The 19265-nt window shown below is 36.7% G+C and overlaps 1 protein-coding gene across 3 annotated transcripts in view; it reads right to left on the bottom strand.

Annotated features, from left to right (window-relative positions):
• The window catches only part of WDR12 (WD repeat domain 12), a 26905-nt gene extending 7640 nt beyond the window's left edge, over positions 1–19265 (bottom strand). Inside the window, exons 1-13 of one of the 3 annotated variants that reach the window (XM_025893060.2) lie at positions 19163–19265; positions 18456–18521; positions 13885–13979; positions 9666–9760; positions 8720–8826; positions 7497–7612; positions 6922–7076; positions 5574–5619; positions 3681–3766; positions 2442–2582; positions 2234–2339; positions 1940–2072; positions 286–358 (exon numbers count right to left, since the gene is read on the bottom strand). In XM_025893060.2, the coding sequence (XP_025748845.1) occupies positions 286–358; positions 1940–2072; positions 2234–2339; positions 2442–2582; positions 3681–3766; positions 5574–5619; positions 6922–7076; positions 7497–7612; positions 8720–8826; positions 9666–9760; positions 13885–13979; positions 18456–18496 (1194 nt within the window). In that variant the 5' untranslated portion in view covers positions 18497–18521; positions 19163–19265. Of the gene's footprint in view, positions 1–285; positions 359–1939; positions 2073–2233; positions 2340–2441; positions 2583–3680; positions 3767–5573; positions 5620–6921; positions 7077–7496; positions 7613–8719; positions 8827–9665; positions 9761–13884; positions 13980–18455; positions 19043–19072; positions 19092–19162 lie in introns of those variants that run through there. The other 2 variants (XM_073879977.1, XM_073879970.1) reach the window with 2 other exon arrangements.

Here is a 19265-nt window from a genome sequence, read left to right as displayed (position 1 = left end):
TTAGAACTAACTGGACTAGTGGAGCAAATTTATGGATTTAAAACATTTCATTAAAATACTTGAGAAAAAAACCACTTCAAAATTTTCAAATTTTACCACTCCTAATTATAAAGAACAAATTTGTTTCTTCTTTGAAAGCAATGTGAGATTTTTATGACTAATATTAAGGGAAACTTAGAATACAGAATTTTAATTATCAGCCACATTGAAACTAGTAACTCCCTAAATACACACCAGATTTATTCTCTATTTTTCCTCTTTACCAAATAACTAATAAATTCTTACCCCAGTGTCTGTCCAGTCTACACTCAGAACTTTGTCTTCATGAGCAGCCAGATCATAGAGAGGAGCTTTACAACTAAAAGATCAAAGTATTACCATGTTATATGCATTTCACAATATTAAAAAAACATTTGACTAATCATATTTTTCTGAAAACTTTACAGACTTTACCATCCTTGCCCCAATAACCAGTTAATCTTAAGATCCTGAGTATTTACTTGACCATCTCTCCTGATATTCCCCTATCATTAGCAGAATACAGAGATTTACTACAACAAATATTTAGGAAAAATACTATTTTTATAAGTATTTATTCATAATTAGGCCCATTTTCACACTTCCTTGACCCTCAAATCATAGCTTTATATATCCTTTGTCCATCCATGTATATGCTGATAACTCTCAAGTTTATATCTTTAGTCCAAACTTCTTCCCTGATTTTGATATGCATATCCAATTGCCCATCATCTGGATGTCTCATGGCCCTACAAATTTAAAACAACCCAAACAAAACTCTTGATGTTCCCTCATAAATCTGTTTCTCTACTCTTTTCCATCACAGTAAATTGCACCAGTAATGGCGCAATTGCTCAGGCAGAAAATAATGGGCATTATCCTTTGATTTCTATCTCCATATTCTGTCCATGAGCTAATAGTGCTGTCTTCAAAATATACCTAGAATCCAACCTAGAACCTCCCTGCTTCCATTCTTCCTAACCTCTTTAGAGCCTGCACAAAGCCTTCCCCATTATACTTAGAATGGAACCCAAGTTCCTTACCATGGTCCATAGGGTCCTGCTCAGTATAACTACTACCTGCTTCATCTCCAGCCACTCTTTTCCTTGCTTACGCCATTCCATCAACACAGGCCCTCTTGCTATTTTGCCAAGATTTTCCCCACCTTATCTGCTGTTCCCTCTAACCATGATTTGTGCATGGCTAATACCTTCCCATTGTTCAATTCACTAGGAAATCACTTTCAAAGAAGAGCCCATTCCTAAAGAAGTATCCCCTTTACTCTGCTTTACTTTCTTCACATCACTTACTACTATTATCAGAAACTATATGCTAATTGCTACATAAAGTATCCAACTAAAATGTAAACAACCTTCTAGATATTAACAAATCATGCATCATAAGGATGTCAGAATACAGATTTAGGTAACCAACAAACAGGTATTTGATTAATACTTCTCTACTCTACTTGTAAAAATATTTAAGTAAATTGTGTATGAATTTCATTGGGGGTACTCTGTATATACTAGTATCAAAAAAGAAAACTTTAATATCTAGTTAGCTTTTAAAATATGTATTTTATTTATTTATTTATTTAATTTTCTATTAACATATAATTTATTATTTGATTACAGTTCCATTTATTTAGAGACCATTGGCCTTCTATATCATATTTATATTAAGGTTCAAGATAATAAGATAATTTTTTTCAGAATGCAAAAAATAACCTATCAACATGAAGAAAATCCCTTTGACCATGGCTTTTCTTTCTGACACCAATATTTATCATCTCAGGTCATATAACCAAAAACTTTTCTTTTACCCTTCTGCTTCTGGATAATCTTTTCAGCATTCATTTCATTTTCTCTGTATATAATAAGTAATTGATGTATTTTCTTTGTAGATTATAAATAGGATATACCTTCTTGTATCCCACAGTTTGACGATATTATCTAAAGAACCTGAAATCAGCTGCTGCTCATGGGTAGGAGACCACTTTAATGATGTGACCCAGCCTGTATGTGAGGTTAGGGACAGCGACACCAAAGAACCATCTGAACAAAATAAAAAAGATAATAATTATTGAATTTTAGAAGAGAAGTAGGCAGAACCCAAAACAATGTTTGTAGAAAATTCTTTTTATACACATCTCTAGTGAGAGGAGAAACTGATGTTATTTACACATATTTCTCCTCCAGTGATTTACACAACTCACCTTTAGTTCGGGGATCCCACAGTCTGATATGCCTATCTGTGCTTCCAGATGCTAAACGTTTACAAAGTGGAGAATAGGAGATACAATTAAACACCTTATTTCCTGTCTGAAAAACAAAGAGGAAAGAACATTTAACCATGGTGGGCTAGAAATAACCATCTTTAGATGGCTCAAAGTTAAACAGAGAATCACTGAATTTATGTCTTACCAAAGTTGACTTAAGACTGCCAGACTCTACATCCCACACCCTAATTGTGTGGTCCCAAGATGCACTGCAGATTTCTTCAGCATCTGACCATAGAACCGAAGAAATTGCTTCCTTGTGGCCAGAGAGGGTCACTATGGGAGTCTAGAAATGAAAGATACCCAAAAGGAAAAGCGAAAAGCATTTTCAGTTTAGAATAATTGAAACAATAACAATAGTTATTTACTTCTGAAGCCCATATGCCAGATGCTTTAGCTTTCATATCCTGCCTTATTTCTTCTTTACAACAATCCTCCAAAACAGATATGTATTTTTATTTTACAGATGAAGACAATGCAGCTGAGAAAGAGAACTTGCTCAAGGTCATACAGCTTACACATGGCAGATTTAAGTTTGAACCCAAATATTACTCCAAAGTTTGTAGTCTTTCCTCTATAGCCTGCTGCTTTCCCATTTGTTCTACTTTTTATTTTGAAAAGTATTAATATTAACCCTAACTTGGAGCGCCTGGGTGGCTCAGTTGTTAGGTGTCCTCCTTCGGCTCAGGTCATGATCCCAGGGTCCTGGGATCGAGCCCCACATCGGGCTCCCTACTCAGCAGGAAGCCTGCTTCTCCCTCTCCCACTCCCCCTGCTTGTGTTCCCTCTCTTGCTGTGTCTTTCTCTGTCAAATAAATAAATAAAAATCTTTAAAAAAAAAAATATTAACCCTAACTTAACTCTCTCATATGTATATGTTATATGTAGAAGTTAGCTGAAAAAGTGCTGGGGTCAGGGAGATCTAGGTTTGAGTCAAGGTGCTGCCTTTTTCTTCCTAACTCTTCCAGGTAAATGAATCTCAACAGGTTACTCTCACCGCTTCTTCAACATCTTTTAAGTTCTATTATCCAGTCTTTAAATAGTGCCCATGGTTCATTTATTAGTACTCCAAAATCTCTAATGTTTTTCTCAAAATTAAAATCCCCAAATTAGGTGTAATGTCTATCTTAAATATAAAGAACACATGAAAGAGAGAGGAAAAGAGTTCTGAAATGGGAGACATTAATCTATTTTATTAACTTTGTTATATTTAACCTCCTTAAATATTATCACCTCATCTGTAACGTGAGGGGCTTATATCAGATCATAGATCAGCAAAGTTTCTCATAAAGGTCCAGAAAGTATTTTAGCCTCTCTAGTCTCTGTTGTTCGTTGTTTTTAAACCCCTTAAAAATCATGCTCTCTGTAGTACAAAAATACTTACCCTTGTTAGTCCCAACTGCTCTGTTTTCTGTTTCTTTCTTGGTCGATTTGTGGATTCCTCCATTTCATCTTCTTCATCTGTAGGAACTGTATCACAAAAAATAGATTTGACATGTTAAAAATTTATGATAAATATTAATTGCAAACGATTATTTATTTATTTATTTAAAGTAATCCCCTACACTCAACATGGGGCTTGAACTCATGACCCCAAGATCAGGAGTTAGATGCACTACCAAGCCAGCCAGGCGCCCCCTGATTGCAAATAGTCTTAAAAGAATTCTTATTTTTCCGGGTATATGTTTTCTCCATGTTATCTCAACTGGTTAGGGAACGGATATTCTTCCTTATTCTGGTTAACAGAAATTTATATATAAAAACAATACCTGGGTTATCAATCTTCCAAAAGGAGAAAGCAAAAACCAGAGTACACTAAAATCCTAAAGTCTAACTGGTTTGATATTTTGCTATATCTTTAAGAGCATCACTATGAATATTCATCACTTTACCCTATCTATGAAAAACTGCTTACTCTTAGTTGTAGGAGAGTTCGCCCACACTGCATTTGTATTATGAAGGAATGACAAGGTTAAGAAAACACATTAAAAGAAGATACAATCCAGTCATGTTTATTTTTCTTGACTATTTCACTTTTCTAACGATGAATTAGAAGTATTTCAGAATAAAATATTCCACAAAAGGAGAATTATCCAAATAAACCAGAAACTTTCTGCCTCAAAACTGTTTGCTTTAAGAGGTGCCTGCATGGCTCAGTCGGTTAAGTGTCCAACTCTTGATTTCGGCTCAGGTCATGATCTCAGGGTCATGAGATCAAGCCCCAAGCTTCAGGCTCCACACTTGGCAGAAGTCTGCCTGAGATTCTCTGTCTCCCTCTGCCTTGCACTCTCTCTCTCTCTAAAATAAACCTTAAAAAACAAAACAAAACTATCTGCTTTAAGCTTTACTGGGAAATCTACTGGATTGACTTCTATATTTCTCACCATCTGACACTGCTCAGGCTCTTCTTGATCTAACTCTACTCTGTGAACTGTATTTAGGGTATTATACTGTAATACAGCAGTTCCCTCAGAAGTAACAGGGATTCTGCTCTGTTTACCTGTTTAAATAATTCTAGACTACCAGTTCTTTTTAATTTAAATATCTGTGGGTCTTCCCCCTCTTTTCTCCTATTATCAAGGTACCTTCCTCTAAGAGTCCTCCCTCCTCCAACTCTTTCTCTTCTAATTGTTCCTTCTATGTTTTCAAAGTAAAAAAATTAAGTTTGGTAAAACTGCATTAAAATTTTTTTTTAAGTAAATCAACTTAACTAAGAAATTTCTCTAACAGTGGAGTGTATCAAAATGACTCAAAGTATTTTTATTTCCAGGTTCCGGAATAAGAGAACTCTGAGAACTAAGGCAGTTATGTCCTATTACATCAATCATGTTGTTGGTTACTTGCAGCAATTCAGTGACATGGTTCAATAAATAAGAGAGTGGTAAATAGAAACACTTTTTTAAACACAAAGAAGTATATTCATTTTTCTCTATATGCTCCTTTATTTGTATCCTCAAAAGCTCTGGTTCATTTTTATGGAAAAATGTGTGTTAAATAGTCTTTCACTGAAATTCTTTTTTTTTTTTTTAAGATTTTATTTATTTATTTGAGAGAGAGAATGAGATAGAGAGAGAGAGCATGAGATGCAGGGAGGGTCAGAGGGAGAAGCAGACTCCCCGCCGAGCAGGGAGCCCGACGCAGGACTCGATCCTGGGACTCCAGGATCATGACCCGAGCCGAAGGCAGTCGCCTAACCAACCGAGCCACCCAGGCGCCCTTTCACTGAAATTCTTGAAACACCATTAATAAGTCAAAGTACAACAAATATTTAATTTACCTGTAGACCAGATCTTTAGCATCTTATCCCAGGAGGCACTGCAAAACTAAAAAGATATATATAAAGAGAAAAAGAGTATGTAATAAAACCTACCATATTATTTGCCTTGTTTTTTCTATTATAACTTTTAAAACCTTTACTTTGTTCTGAAATCCTTTACTACTATGGTATCTGCATGGCTTCCTAGTCTCCTAGAAGTTTTATCCTCAATCTCAAGGCAATAGAAGGAGCTTACATTCTTATATGGCCCTGTGCCCTGGCTATGGTTGCTTAGATAGAGGTGGACAACTGGTCTACACTGTGCACACAAGGCTCTTTCTCCTTCAGGACCTTTTTTTGAAAACTTGTGTTCCAGAGAGTTGAAGTTAGTCTTTTTCAGGGACTGATGGTACAGGATGTAAAACCTAGGAATACTGAAAACCAGACTGCTTTTTTTTACTGCCATGTGGAAAAAGCCAGTTTGAAGTAAAAGAGAATAAAGTCAACTTAGGGAGATGAGTGTGTGTGTGGGGGGTGTTGCCCCCATTCAAGCTCAATTCTTTTGGTTCCTGAGACCCAAATGCTGGTGATGTGATTTTCACTCCTTCCTGGATCTCACAATCTTTTAAGCTAAAAAAAGTTCAAGATGAGTTTCTCTCTTACGGCCAAAGGATAGGGTATGATAATTCATTTAAGTTTTGACTTGACAATAGGAAAGCCTTATTTATGGCTCAATATGAATAATCATAAATCTTTACCTCTGAATGCATGAAATATCCTCTGTTATGCTAACTGGCAAAGAAATGCTGAAGAAACACTCTTAAATCCAGAATTTTCAATGTGTTTTTAGGGAACTTTCAAATGGCAAGAGAATTTGTAATCCCTCGTAAGTCAACAAAGTGTTATACTCTGGTTTGTTTCCTTTTAACTAACTTGGACCATTTTGTCATGATAGAGTAAATCAGCAATACTAGTAAAACAACCTCTATTAACACTAACCTTAGTGTATGCCAAGGCTTAGATGATCAACTAGACATTTTCACTAGACAGCACTGAGTAGCTCGAAGATTGAAAATGTCAATCACTATAATTAAAGAATGTTACACTGCTTGTTTACCTGATTTCATAAAATTTCTGCAGTTTAATATAAAGTCTAAATCAGAGAAACCCAGACTGAGGAAGTGAATCTTTCTCTTATTTTAAGACTATTTACTTTGGGTTCAAAATCATATTCTTTAATTATCAATTGTTATGAAAGTAGGACAATCACAATGAATACATGAAGAAAAAATTGTTTGCATAAGAAGCTCAAACTCTAATTCAACAATACTAGTACTAGTACAACTAGTACAACACACCAGCTACTTACTTTAGTTCCCGTGCTATCAACAGCTATAGAATCCACACTTCCGGCATGGCCTCTGCAGCAGTGCAGGGCTTTCACTTTGTTTCTCTCCACATTCCATTCCCATAAGAGAATCGTCTGATCCATAGAAGCACTCAGTAGTAGGCAAGATAAACTATCTGAAGAAAGGAGAACAGAAGAATAAGAACAAATTAATATAAAAATTTAAAATACATTATGTTCTGAAAGTGAAGAATTGACTTTTTTGTTGTTGAGAAAGACATTAGCCAGCTTTGAAAAAGAAGTAATTTATGGTATAAAAGGATGATTCTTCAAAACTACTATAAAACAGGAGTTTGACCCAGTATTAACTTGAAAGTATATTTTATCTGTTATAAGTTAGTAAGGATTTAACTCTACCACTTACAGATTTTCTTACATAATCTTTTTCTTCCTGAACACTGTATGTTTGAAAGACTTCACAAAAACTGAGGTATGAGGCCCTTCCTACACTGTCCCCATTCTGCCCCAGCACTGAAAATGGCTTATTTCCAATTGCCTATGCAGGATTCCTTTCAGTTTAGGCAAAGAGTCCTAACCTTTTTTCACCCAGGCCACATCTTTTACAACATCTGTATGTCCCACAATTGTCATTATTGACTTTCCTTCCAAGGACCAGATCCGAGAAGTCTTATCATAAGAACCAGTCAAGATCCTAGGAAGAGAAAAAAAAAATCGTATGAAATAGAAAAAGCAGCTTTTTCAAAACCTGAAATCAATTATATTTCTAAAGCAATGACAAAGTAAACCTTCAGGATTATACTTAAAAAAATTTTTTTAGCATGAAGACTAAGATTTCAGAACACACTAGAATAGATCAGAAGAGGTTACATTTGACTTTTCCTGACCTAAAAATAAAAATGTAACTGAAAAACCCTATATTTCATTTTTACTACTGTTGTAAACATTACAACTCTCAGGGAACTTGCTTGTAAGGCTTAACAGTCCTTTGTACTGAACTAGTGAAAACCTTTTAATAGAAAAACAGTAAAATCATCTAAAGTAAAAGTAAAACCAGTAAAAACATCACTTGGGTAACAACTCCAGGAAAATATTCTTTGAAAGAAGTAAGCCTGTACTATGATCCACTCTCAAGGGGCTTTTCTACAAGTAAGGCCAGTGAGGGTTTGCTCTGGGCCATCCATACCTGCTCGAATCTAGTCTACCCTTTTTAGTCCTAAAATAGCATGATCTGCACTTCATGGTAGTAGGCTAGGAGATCTGTGGCTATAAAAGGTTTTCTTTCCCCTCTATGAAACAAATTTATCTTTGGTCTTATAAGCAACACACAAATGCCCTAAGACACTTTTCTTTTTTTTTTTTTTAATTTTTTTTTAAGATTTTATTTATTTATTTGACACACAGAGATAGAGGGAGAGAGCACAAGCAGGGGGAGCGGAAGGCAGAGGGAGAAGCAGGCTTCCTGCATGAGCAGGGAGCCCGATGTGGGGCTCGATCCCAGGACCCTGGGATCATGACCTGAGCCAAAGGCAGCGGCTTAACCAACTGAGCCACCCAGGTGCCCGCCCTAAGACACTTTTCTTTTTCAACAGATAAATGCCACTACAACATCTTGAGACAGAAAAGAAAACCTATTAATAGATGTTTCTTCTTAAACTGAACAGAAAGATCTTTGGTATGGTCACCGATACATACAAAATTACTTTTACAAAGAACACAGAGTCAATCAGAAAAATATTCACATAGTACACTTGAAAAAGACTGTAATAAAATGGAGAGAAGAACATTCATATGGCAATACCATTCCTCTGCCCCTCGGACAGAACTGATCCAGTCATCATGGAACATGCATTGCTCTGGCTGAGGGGCAGTATACTTCTCCACATATTCCAATTCCACAACCTCTTCCTAGTCAAAGAGAAAAACCAGAAATCAATCAGGTGGGACAGTTTTAAAACAGTACACTGTGAAAATAAAGGACTCCCAGTTTAATAGGTCTCCTTCATGTCAGTCCCCTACATAACTCAGAAAATTTGGAGCCATGCAAAAGGTGAAAAACTTTATCTGACCTAAAACTAGTATTAAGAAACACTAATGACCTTGGAAAATTTATGCCAAAAGTGGGGGAGGGGAGAGAAAATAAAAGAAACTTTAAAAAATAAAATCATAAAAGCATTCTGTTTAATGAGGATGATGAAAAAGTTCTGGATATGGACAGTAATGATGCATGTATAATATTGTGAATGTACTTAATGCCACTGAATTATACACCTAAAGATGGTTAAAATGATAAATTGCGGTACATTTTATCACAGTTCTAAAACCTGCCTAAAAGTATAAAAGCAATTATAAATTTTATTTTAAATTATAAAAGCAATATTAAGGAAATTAAATATTAGAGGAAAGGGGAACCACTATAAATCACAATAACCTAATCCATAAGTTTTTATATGTGCACAATCCTTTTGTACACCTTTATTAGTAAACATATATTTGTTATTCCCTTTCTTGACAATTCTTCCACAAATATGAAAATTCCTTCCCATATCCATTCATCTGCATTTCTTAATACACCTTCAGAAGAGGGGATTTCAAAATTTAATACACAAAAACTGAAGTTCAAGTTTCTAGAAAAAAAAAACAATCAAAAAAATCTTGGTTGCTAAAGATTCAGGTGATTCTAAAAGTTTTCTACATTATCTGAGAACACCGGACATAAAATAGAGCAGGTAAACATTTGAACTTACTGATGAGATGTTTTCCAGTTCCATGTGTTTAAGCAAGGGCATTCGCAGAAACTGGCCCTTGATAAGGAAGTCGAACTCCACATGTTTGTGGAACTCTAAAGAAAATGCATAATAAAATGATCACAACAGCAAAGGTATATGAGAAATCCCCAAACCTATTTTCCCTATTATCCCCAGTGTGGCCTCTGAGTTTCTCCAGAATTTCTTCATGGTAAAATCAGGCCATGTATTCCAATACACTATGTGATTTTTAAGAACAGAGTACTTTCTTCTGTTGGTATAATTTTTTATTGGTGGTACTGGTATAATTATCTCCATTTAAACAAACTTTTTATTCAATGGATAATTTCAAATATATATAAAAGTAGAAATAACATTATGAATCCCCATCCCCATCACATATTATGACAATTACCAACTTATGGGCAATCATCTATACACCTCATTCCACGCCTCTGCTGGTTTATTTTAAATCAAACCCTAGAAATGCTATCATTTTATCTGTAAATGCTTTAGTATTTCTAAAATATAAAGACTTAAAAAAATAGTGGCGATGATAAAAAATTTAATCATTATTCCTTTTAATATCAAATAGCCAATGTTCATGTTTCCTTGTTTTATAAATGTCTTTTCACAGTGAGTTTTTTAGAATTAGCATCCAAAGTCCACACATTATATTTGATTAATATGTCTTATTTAATCTTTAACAGTTCCCCCTCCTCCTTTTTCCCCCTTGCCATTTATTTGTAAAAGACACTGGGTCATCTGTCTTCTAAATATTTCTTACATTCTGGATTTGATTACATCTCCAAGGTGTCCCTTAACATGTTTCCTCTACCACCTACATGTCCTGTACACTAGGCAGACCTAAACACTTGATTAGATTTCAGGTTTGCTTTTTTGTGTTTTTTTTTTGGTAAGAATATTTACACACAGTATTATGTGTTTCCTATTGCATCACACCAGGAAGTGCATTATCTTGTTATATCTCTGTGATGTGAGAATCTGTATCTGGGCTCTGATGATGTCAGTCTTATCCCATCCATCATAATTTTCTGTCAGCCTTTTAATTAATAGTTTTATCAGCTATTGACAATTACTACTTAACCCCATATTTCCCTTGGAGTTACAAAATGCTAAAAATTCTTCATTCTTTCTGAATTTATTAGCTAGGATACTTCTGAAAGAACTCTCATTGGATTATTTGGATTGTTAATTTTTAAAAATCTGAAATCTGAATCATTTGTATCTTCAACTCAAGAGCAATGACTTTATTATTTAATTTATAAAAAAAGAAACCAATGTTCATTCTACAAATTTAGAAAAATATGCAACTGTTTGGGCAACAAATATCCATATACTGGTAATGCAAAACATGTATTTCAAGAATTTTTTTTTTTTTAAGAGTGAAAGAGTGTGAGTGGGTGGGGAGAGGCAGAGGGAGAGAGAATCCCAAGCAGGTTCCACTCCCAGCAAGGAGCCCAACGCAGGGCTCAATCTCACGACCCCTGAGATCATGACCCTAGCTGAAATCAAGAATTGGAGGCTTAATGGACTGAGCCACCCAGGCACCCCTATTATGTATTTGAATAATTCTTATTCCAGTTCAGAGACTTTTTCTTTTTTCTTTTCTTTTTTTAAAGATTTTATGTATTTATTTGTCAGCGAGAGAGAGAGCCCAAGCAGGGGGAGCGGCAGGCAGACCAGGCAAAACAGGCAGAGAGAGAAGCAGGCTCCCCGCTGAGCACAGAGCCCAATATGGGACTTGATCCCAGGACCCTGGGATCATGACCTGAGCCAAAGGAGTTGCTTAACCGACTGAGTCACCCAGGGGTCCCTCCCAGAGACTTTTTCAATAAGAAGAATATATGATAGTCTGGTAATTTAGAAGTAACTATGTATCAAAATCTCTATACATCAACAAATGAAGTAAAGATAAGGACCTATGGGAAATACTTCGTGAATATCTCTGAAGAACAATAGCTTGTTAGTAATGAAAAAATTGCAGACCCTGCCACCTGCCCCACGGAAAAAAAAAATTGTTCAAAAACATCTCAGGGGCACCTATCTGGTTCAGTTGGAAAACCATGAGACTCTTGTTCTTGGGGTCATGAATTCAAGTCCCACTATGGGTGTACAGATTACTAAAAAAAAGAAAAACAAAACAAAACATCATCTCAAACTTAACAAAAAAAATTATGCAGTTATTTGAAGATGGAGAAGGGGAAAACATTAGGCATTAGTTTATCACTCTCACCTCTCCATTCCTCCAACTAGGGTAGAATCAAAAGAACTCTGAAGCATCAGAAACCTCTGTTTAAAAATATGCTTGCTTTGTGGTGCCTGGGTGGCTCAGTAGGTTAAGGGTCTGCCTTCAGCTCAGGATGATCCTGGAGTTCCCAGGATCAAGCCCCACATCAGGCCCCCCCCTTCATCGGGGAGTCGGCTTCCCCCTCTCCCTCCCTCTCTCTCCCTTAAATAAAATCTTTTAAAAAATAAAATGAAATAAAATAAAAACCTGTCAATGACATCACCATTTGGAAGCAAGCATATTTTAATTTTTTTAATTTATTTTATCTTTTTTAAAGATTTTATTTACTTATTTGACAGAGAGAGATTGAGAGAGAGGGAGAGAGCATGCATAAGCAGGGGGAGTGGGAGAGGGAGAAGTAGGCTCCCTGCTGAGCAGGGTGCCTGAGGCGGGGCTCGATCCTAGGACCCTGGGATCATGACCCAAGCCAAAGGCAGACATTCAACCAACAAAGCCACCCAGGTGCCCCAACAAGTTTTGTTTTTAGAGATCACACTTTATGTTTTTCTCAATGTTTCTGTTTAAATCTTCTATTTTTTGTATGTTTCATTAATTTTTTAAAAAAGTCTTATTACAGAAAATGTCAAACATAAGCAAAAGTGGAGAATATAATAAACCTTCATATACCTCTCACCCAATTTCTTTTTTTTTTTTTTAAGATTTTATTTATTTATTTGAGAGAGAATGAGAGATAGAGAGCACGAGAGGGAAGAGGGTCAGAGGGAGAAGCAGACTCCCTGCTGAGCAGGGAGCCCGATGCGGGACTCGATCCCGGGACTCCAGGATCATGACCTGAGCCGAAGGCAGTCGCTTAACCAACTGAGCCACCCAGGCGCCCTACCTCTCACCCAATTTCAATAATTATCAACTCATGGGCAATCTTGTTTCATCAATATTTTTGCATACTCTGTTCATATTAACTGTATGGGCTAATTTATTTTCATACAACAGCATATGTTTAATATTTGTATCTTTTAAATGTTTTACTTGATACCCTTTATAAACCTTTATCCATTAATTTTTCAATGAATTCTAAATACTTAAAAAATACTAGTATTAATACTGGCATCTGTTATTACACAAAATAAATACTCAAATAGTGACACTGTCATTTTGCTTTGTAGAAGTGTAGCAAGTGGGCACCTGGGTGGCTCAGTTGGTTAAGCGACTGCCTTTGGCTCGGGTCATGATCCTGGAGTCCCGGGATCGAGTCCCGCATCGGGCTCCCTGCTCAGCAGGGAGTCTGCTTCTCCCTCTGACCCTCCCCCCTCTCATGCTCTCTCTCTCTCTCAAATAAATAAAATCTTTAAAAAAATAAAAAAAAGAAGTGTAGCAAGACCCAAGCACCTAGATGCCTGTTCTATGCCTACCCATCCCAACCCTCCCTAGCACAATCACAATGTCATAACTCTTACACTAAAATATTATTCCTAAATCTCAACCACCTTACCTCCACATTGCCTTAAAAGCAGATTAAACTGAAATAATTTTTTCTGAAAACTTCTATTTCAAAGCACTTAAAAAAGTATCATGCAGGGGCGCCTGGGTGGCTCAGCCGTTAAGTGTCTGCCTTCAGCTCAGGTCATGATCCCAGAGTCCTGGGATCGAGCCCTGCGTTGGGCTCCCTGCTCAGCGGGAAGCCTGCTTCTCCCTCTCCCACTCCCCCTGCTTGTGTTCCCTCTCTCACTGTGTCTCTCTCTGTCAAATAAATAAATAAAATCTTTAAAAAAAAAAGTATCATGAGCAGGGAAACCCATGTTACAGTTTATAAATTTTACCATTACAAAATGCATACAGTATCATTAAAATAAGGCCAAAAGAGGGGGAAATTAAATAAAAATGTGATGTATTTTAGTGTAGTTAGTGGCACTGCACCCTCTCCTAACTTCTCAAAGCCTTTATACCCACCGTTTTTGGCCTCCAGCAATTTATTGATGATGTTACTAAGGTCAGCAATTTCAGAGGCTGCAGGAATTGAGAAGGGAACATCATCTACTGCATATCTGTAAAAAGGAAATGATACGTCAAAGTCAAGTCTACAGATATTTTAACAAATGTGCATTTATTCATTCAACAAGTATTTACTGGGTATTTAATACATGCCAGACATTTTGCTACGTCGGGTTAACAAAAATCAATTAGCACATGATCTCTGTTCTCAGAAAGGGTCAGGTAATCAAAATACAATAAAAGTACATAAGAACAATGTCTTTTTTTTATTATGTTATGTTAATCACCATACATTACATCATTAGTTTTTGACATAGTGTTCCATGATTTATTGTTTGCATAAAACACCCAATGCTCCATTCAGTATGTGCCCTCTTTAATACCCATCACGAGGCTAACCCATCCCCCCACCCCCTCCCCTCTAGAACCCTCAGTTTGTTTCTCAGAATCCATAGTCTCTCATGGTTCGTCTCCCCCTCCGATTTTCCCCCTTCATTTTTCCCTTCCTATCTTCTTCTTCTTTTTTTTTTTTTAACATATAACGTATTATTTGTTTCAGAGGTACAGGTCTGTGATTCAACAGTCTTACACAATTCACAGCAATGTCTTAAGTGAGATATAGAATGGGAGAACAAAGAAGCTGTAGATCATTTCAACCAAAGGATAGAAAAACGGGATGTAAAAGAATGCACAAGAAAGATCATTCTTAAGTTTTATCTGGAAAGTGACTTTGTCAGGTAACAGGGGTAGACAGAAGGGGTGCAGAAAAACAAGAAGAGCAGCAACCAATAGCTAAGAATTATTAAACTGCCCACTCAGCCTATTCCACAAAGTGTGATTTTGCTCTAGACAGTGACCAAAGGTAAGGTTAAGGAGATGTGCACAGAGTGGTTAATCTACTACGTGAACTAATTTTTACTTCTTTCCCTAGGCAATGAGGTACCACTGTAGTAGTCCTAATTAAAGAATAATATCATCGGAATTTTGTTTCATTTGATCTTCTTGGCAGCACTGTTGAGACCGGATTAGAGGAACACACAACAAGGGTCAAATTAGAAAACTCTTGTAAGAGAGAATGGGAGAATATATGTGCAAATCACATTTCTGATAAAGAACTTGTATCTAGAATATATAAAGTACGCTTACAACTCAATAATAAAAAGACAACTTAATTTAAAAAATGGGCAAAGAATTAAAAGACATTTCAACAAAGAAGATATACAAATGGCCAAAAGGCACAGGAAAAAGATGCTCCACATCATTATTCACCAAGGAAATGTAAATCAAACCACACAATATCAGCTTGCAGTCACTATAACAACTATAATAAAAAAGAACGAAGTGTTGGTGAGGAAGTAGAGAAATTCGAACCCTTATTCATTACTGATGGGAATGTGAAATGGTGCAGTTGCTCTGGGAAAACCTGGCAGTTCTTCAAAAAGTTAAACATGGAACTACCATTTGACCCAGCAACTCCACTTCTAAGTATATACCCAAGAGAAATGAAAATACATGTCCACAGAAAACCTTGTACACAGGGGTGCCTGGGTGGCTCAGATGGTTAAGCAACAGACTCTTGGTTTTAGCTCAGGTCATGATCTCAGAGTCATGAGATCGAGCCCCATGTCAGGTTCCAGGCTTAGCTCGGAGTCTGCTAGGGACTCTCTCTCCTCCTTCTGCCCCTTTCCCCTGTTCACTCTCTCTCTACCCATTCTAAAATAAATAAATCTTTAAAACAAGAACAATAAAACCTTGTAAAAAGTTCACATCACCACTACTCATAAGAGCCAAAAAGTGGAAACGATCCAAATATCCATCAACTTAAAAATTGGAAACAAAATTTGGTATCCCATATACCCATATAATGGAATATTATTTAGCCATAAAAAAGAATGAGTACTGATACATATTACAATATGGATGAACATTGTAAACATCATCCTAAGTGAAAGAAGGCAATCACAAAAGACTACATATTATATAATTACATTTATTTTTTTAAGATTTTATTTATTTGAGAGAGAGTGAAAGCTAGAGAAAGAGAGAAGCAGACTCCCCACTGAGCAGGGAGCCCGATGTGGGGCTCCATCCCAGGACTCCAGGACCATGACCTGAGCCGAAGGCAGTTGCTTAACCAACTGAGCCACCCAGGCACCCCTATATAATTACATTTATACGAAATGTCCATAACAGACAAATCCACAGAGACAGAAAGTAAATTAGTGGTTGTCAAGGGCTGGGGTTGGAAGGATTAGGGGGTAATAGCTAAATGGTGGTGGAAAATGTTCTAAAACTGTAGTGATGGTTATACAATTTTGCAAAAACTGAACACTTTATTTCTATTTTATTTTTTTAATTAAAAGATTTTATTTATTTATTTGACAAAGAGAGAGAGAGCACAAGCTCAGGGAGCAGGAGAGGGGAGAAGGACCCTGGGATCATGACCTGAGGCAAAGGCAGATGCTTAACTGCCTGAGCCACTCAGGTACCCCAATATTGCACACTTTAATGTGTGAATTCTGTTGTATGTGAATTATATTTCAAGAAAGTTGTTACTACAAAAAAAAAAAAAAAGTCTAAAGCCTGATTTAAAGCCCTAGCTGTGGGGAATGGAAAGGTTTCAAAAGATGTTAAGGTAGAATCCAGGGGCTCATCAATACATGATACAATAAATCTCTTTTTGCCACAATGAGGGAGGGGGCTTCAGATCTTGTTAAAATGTAGATTTTCAATCAATAGGTCTGAGATGGAGTCTGAGATTCTGCTTTTTCTAATAAGCTCCCAAGTGATGCTGATTCTGCTGATCTTCAAACTACACTTTTAGTAGTAAGGCTGCAATTATATATATATATGTATCAAACCTGAAAAAAAAATCAGCAATAATTTAGGTTCTCCAAAAGGTAACAAAACCTAGAATTAAAGTTTTAGGTTTTTCTGGGGGCACGTGGGTGGCTCATTCGGTTGAGCGTTCAACTCTTGGTTTTGGCTCAAGTCCTGATCTCATGAGTGGTGAGATGGAACCCTGTGTTGGGCTCAACACCCAGTGGGGAGTCCACTTGGAATTCTCTCTCTCTCTCTTGCTCCCCTGCCCCTCCCCCCACTTGCACATAGGTGCTCTCTCTCTCCAAAATAAATAAATCTTAAAAAAACCCTCCCAAAAAGTTTTTGGCTTTTCCTTTCGCTTATTATTTGGTCAGTAAAATGAGGGGGAGAAAGTAGCATAATTCATATACATGTATATGTAATTTATATACATGTGAAAAAAACTAGTCCCCCCCCATTTTACTCACCAGAACATATTATGTATAAGAAGCAAAAACTTAATTTTTAGGTTTTGTTACCTTTTTGAAGAATTTAAACACACACACACATATATAATGTTTATCCATTTATCTCAGGGGTTAAAACATAGTGGTCTATTATTTCTTAAAAATTCATGTGAATCAACAATTATCTCAATAAAAATTTCAATTAGAAAAAAAATACAGTGGTCATGTTATTGTACCACATTCCTTGATGACCAAGTATAAATACTCATGTGCATTGATAATACAACTTATGTATCCTGTAAACAACAAGAGGAGTGAATAGGATTTACCCAGTCAACTCATAAAACTACAAAGAATCAAAGACATCATCTTAATTGAGGTGGGAGTTTTCTAGTTTACCACTGATATTAGCTTGTTAATACAACAAATATTCATTATATATTATCAGTACAGGAAGAACTCGACAAACATTTGTTGACTCAGTCAATCCAAGAACTGTAATACACAGTCCCCTACCACCAAAAGACTTACACTATACCTGAAGAGACACTAAGAAAAATTAATAGTGTAATATACACCGCAAGACTGAATACAGTTAGGTTTCAAATGAATGCTACTGACCTAGGGACCATTAGTAAAAGTGCTCAAATATACATATACACACTCATATATATACACATACATGTGTAAGCATGTATATAAATACACATACCTGTCACTGAATTGACTTTATCAAAATACTCCTAAATACTCTTTATCAAAAACCAGTTCTACCAACCCCCTATTCAGAGATCCACTATCTAGCCTGGTTTAGAAAAACATCGTCTATCACCTACTTAAAAAGAAAATAAACCTGTGTTTTCAGAAACTGTGAAACGCCACTAAAAGGCAGCCTGTAACGACTAGGTCCATTGTTCATTTTTAAAATTACGTATATGCTTCATTCAGGAAGCAAACTTGAAGCCCTTCAGATCCCTCTACACTCGCAATTCAAATTATACACAGCCTAGGAAGCTAGGCAAATAAGGATCTGTGATCTCAGAGGTCGATCCCGGAAAAATCCTGGCAAGGTATAGGTTCCGATTGTGCGGAAAACTCTATCAAGCCAGGAGTACAGGGGGTAAAAAAAAAAAAAAAAAAAAAAGGCGGGGAGAAATTGAGAGCAAAGACAACCGAGGCTCCATAAAGTCATACGGAAGGAGTTCTTGGGAAGGAACCTCGGGAGGCGAGAGGAGAGGAAAGAAAAGGACGCTTACTTACTTCTTGTTGTCAGTGAAGAAGCGTGTCTGGAGCTGAGCCATGGCTAGGAGTACACACAAGGCTTGTCTACAGAAACGTAAGGGGTAATAGTCAGACAACAGGCTCTCTGGTCTCTTAAGACTACAAAGAGAGGCAGCTCAAAATTAGCTCGCACAGATACGCGAGAAGATGCAGTCTTCTGGGCTTCCGCTTTCCTTCCTCCGGCCTCCACAGCAACGAGACAACCACGAGGCTGCTCTTACACAGACACCCAGCCCACAAACATCAACTACCTAGTCCTAGATTTAGGAATCATCGATTAGTGAAGCATAGTTTTAAAGGCGGAGTGTCCCTAATTTTTTAAATTTCTTTTAATATATTTAGGCCTGTGGTCGATTATGAAGATACGGAAAGGCCCAATTCAAACTGTTTCTCTTTTTAATTTTAAGAGGTTGTCTTCCGAACCGATACTTCAAATACAGTTCCTAGACACTACCACTCCCAGAAAGCAGCGCTTCTCAGACGCTGTAACCACTGGGAATTGTAGTCTTTTTTGCCACGCTGCCCTCAGGATATCTTATTTACATTAAATTTTCCCAACTCCAGTCAGATATCTATTATATTTCCTCTGCCTTCACCTTTAATTTACTAAAGGCTTTTCGGCTTTATTTTCTTACGCATCTCCCAATCATAACCTCCCTCTACGGAGACTGTCGGAAGGCTCCCACCTCTAGCTTCAGGCTTTAGATCCAGGTAAGCGTCAGGGATACGGGAGAACGAATCAAAAAGGAAACGGACGACGGTGGCCGATAGTGGTCTAGTCTCACAGTA

The sequence above is a fragment of the Callorhinus ursinus genome, unplaced genomic scaffold (genome assembly GCF_003265705.2).
Source record: "Callorhinus ursinus isolate GAN/ISIS: 27379988/994484 unplaced genomic scaffold, GSC_fseal_2.0 scaffold2, whole genome shotgun sequence".
NCBI lineage: Eukaryota > Metazoa > Chordata > Mammalia > Carnivora > Otariidae > Callorhinus > Callorhinus ursinus.
The sequence above is the reverse complement of the archived record's forward strand: the minus strand, read 5'-3'. Positions and strand labels throughout refer to the sequence as shown.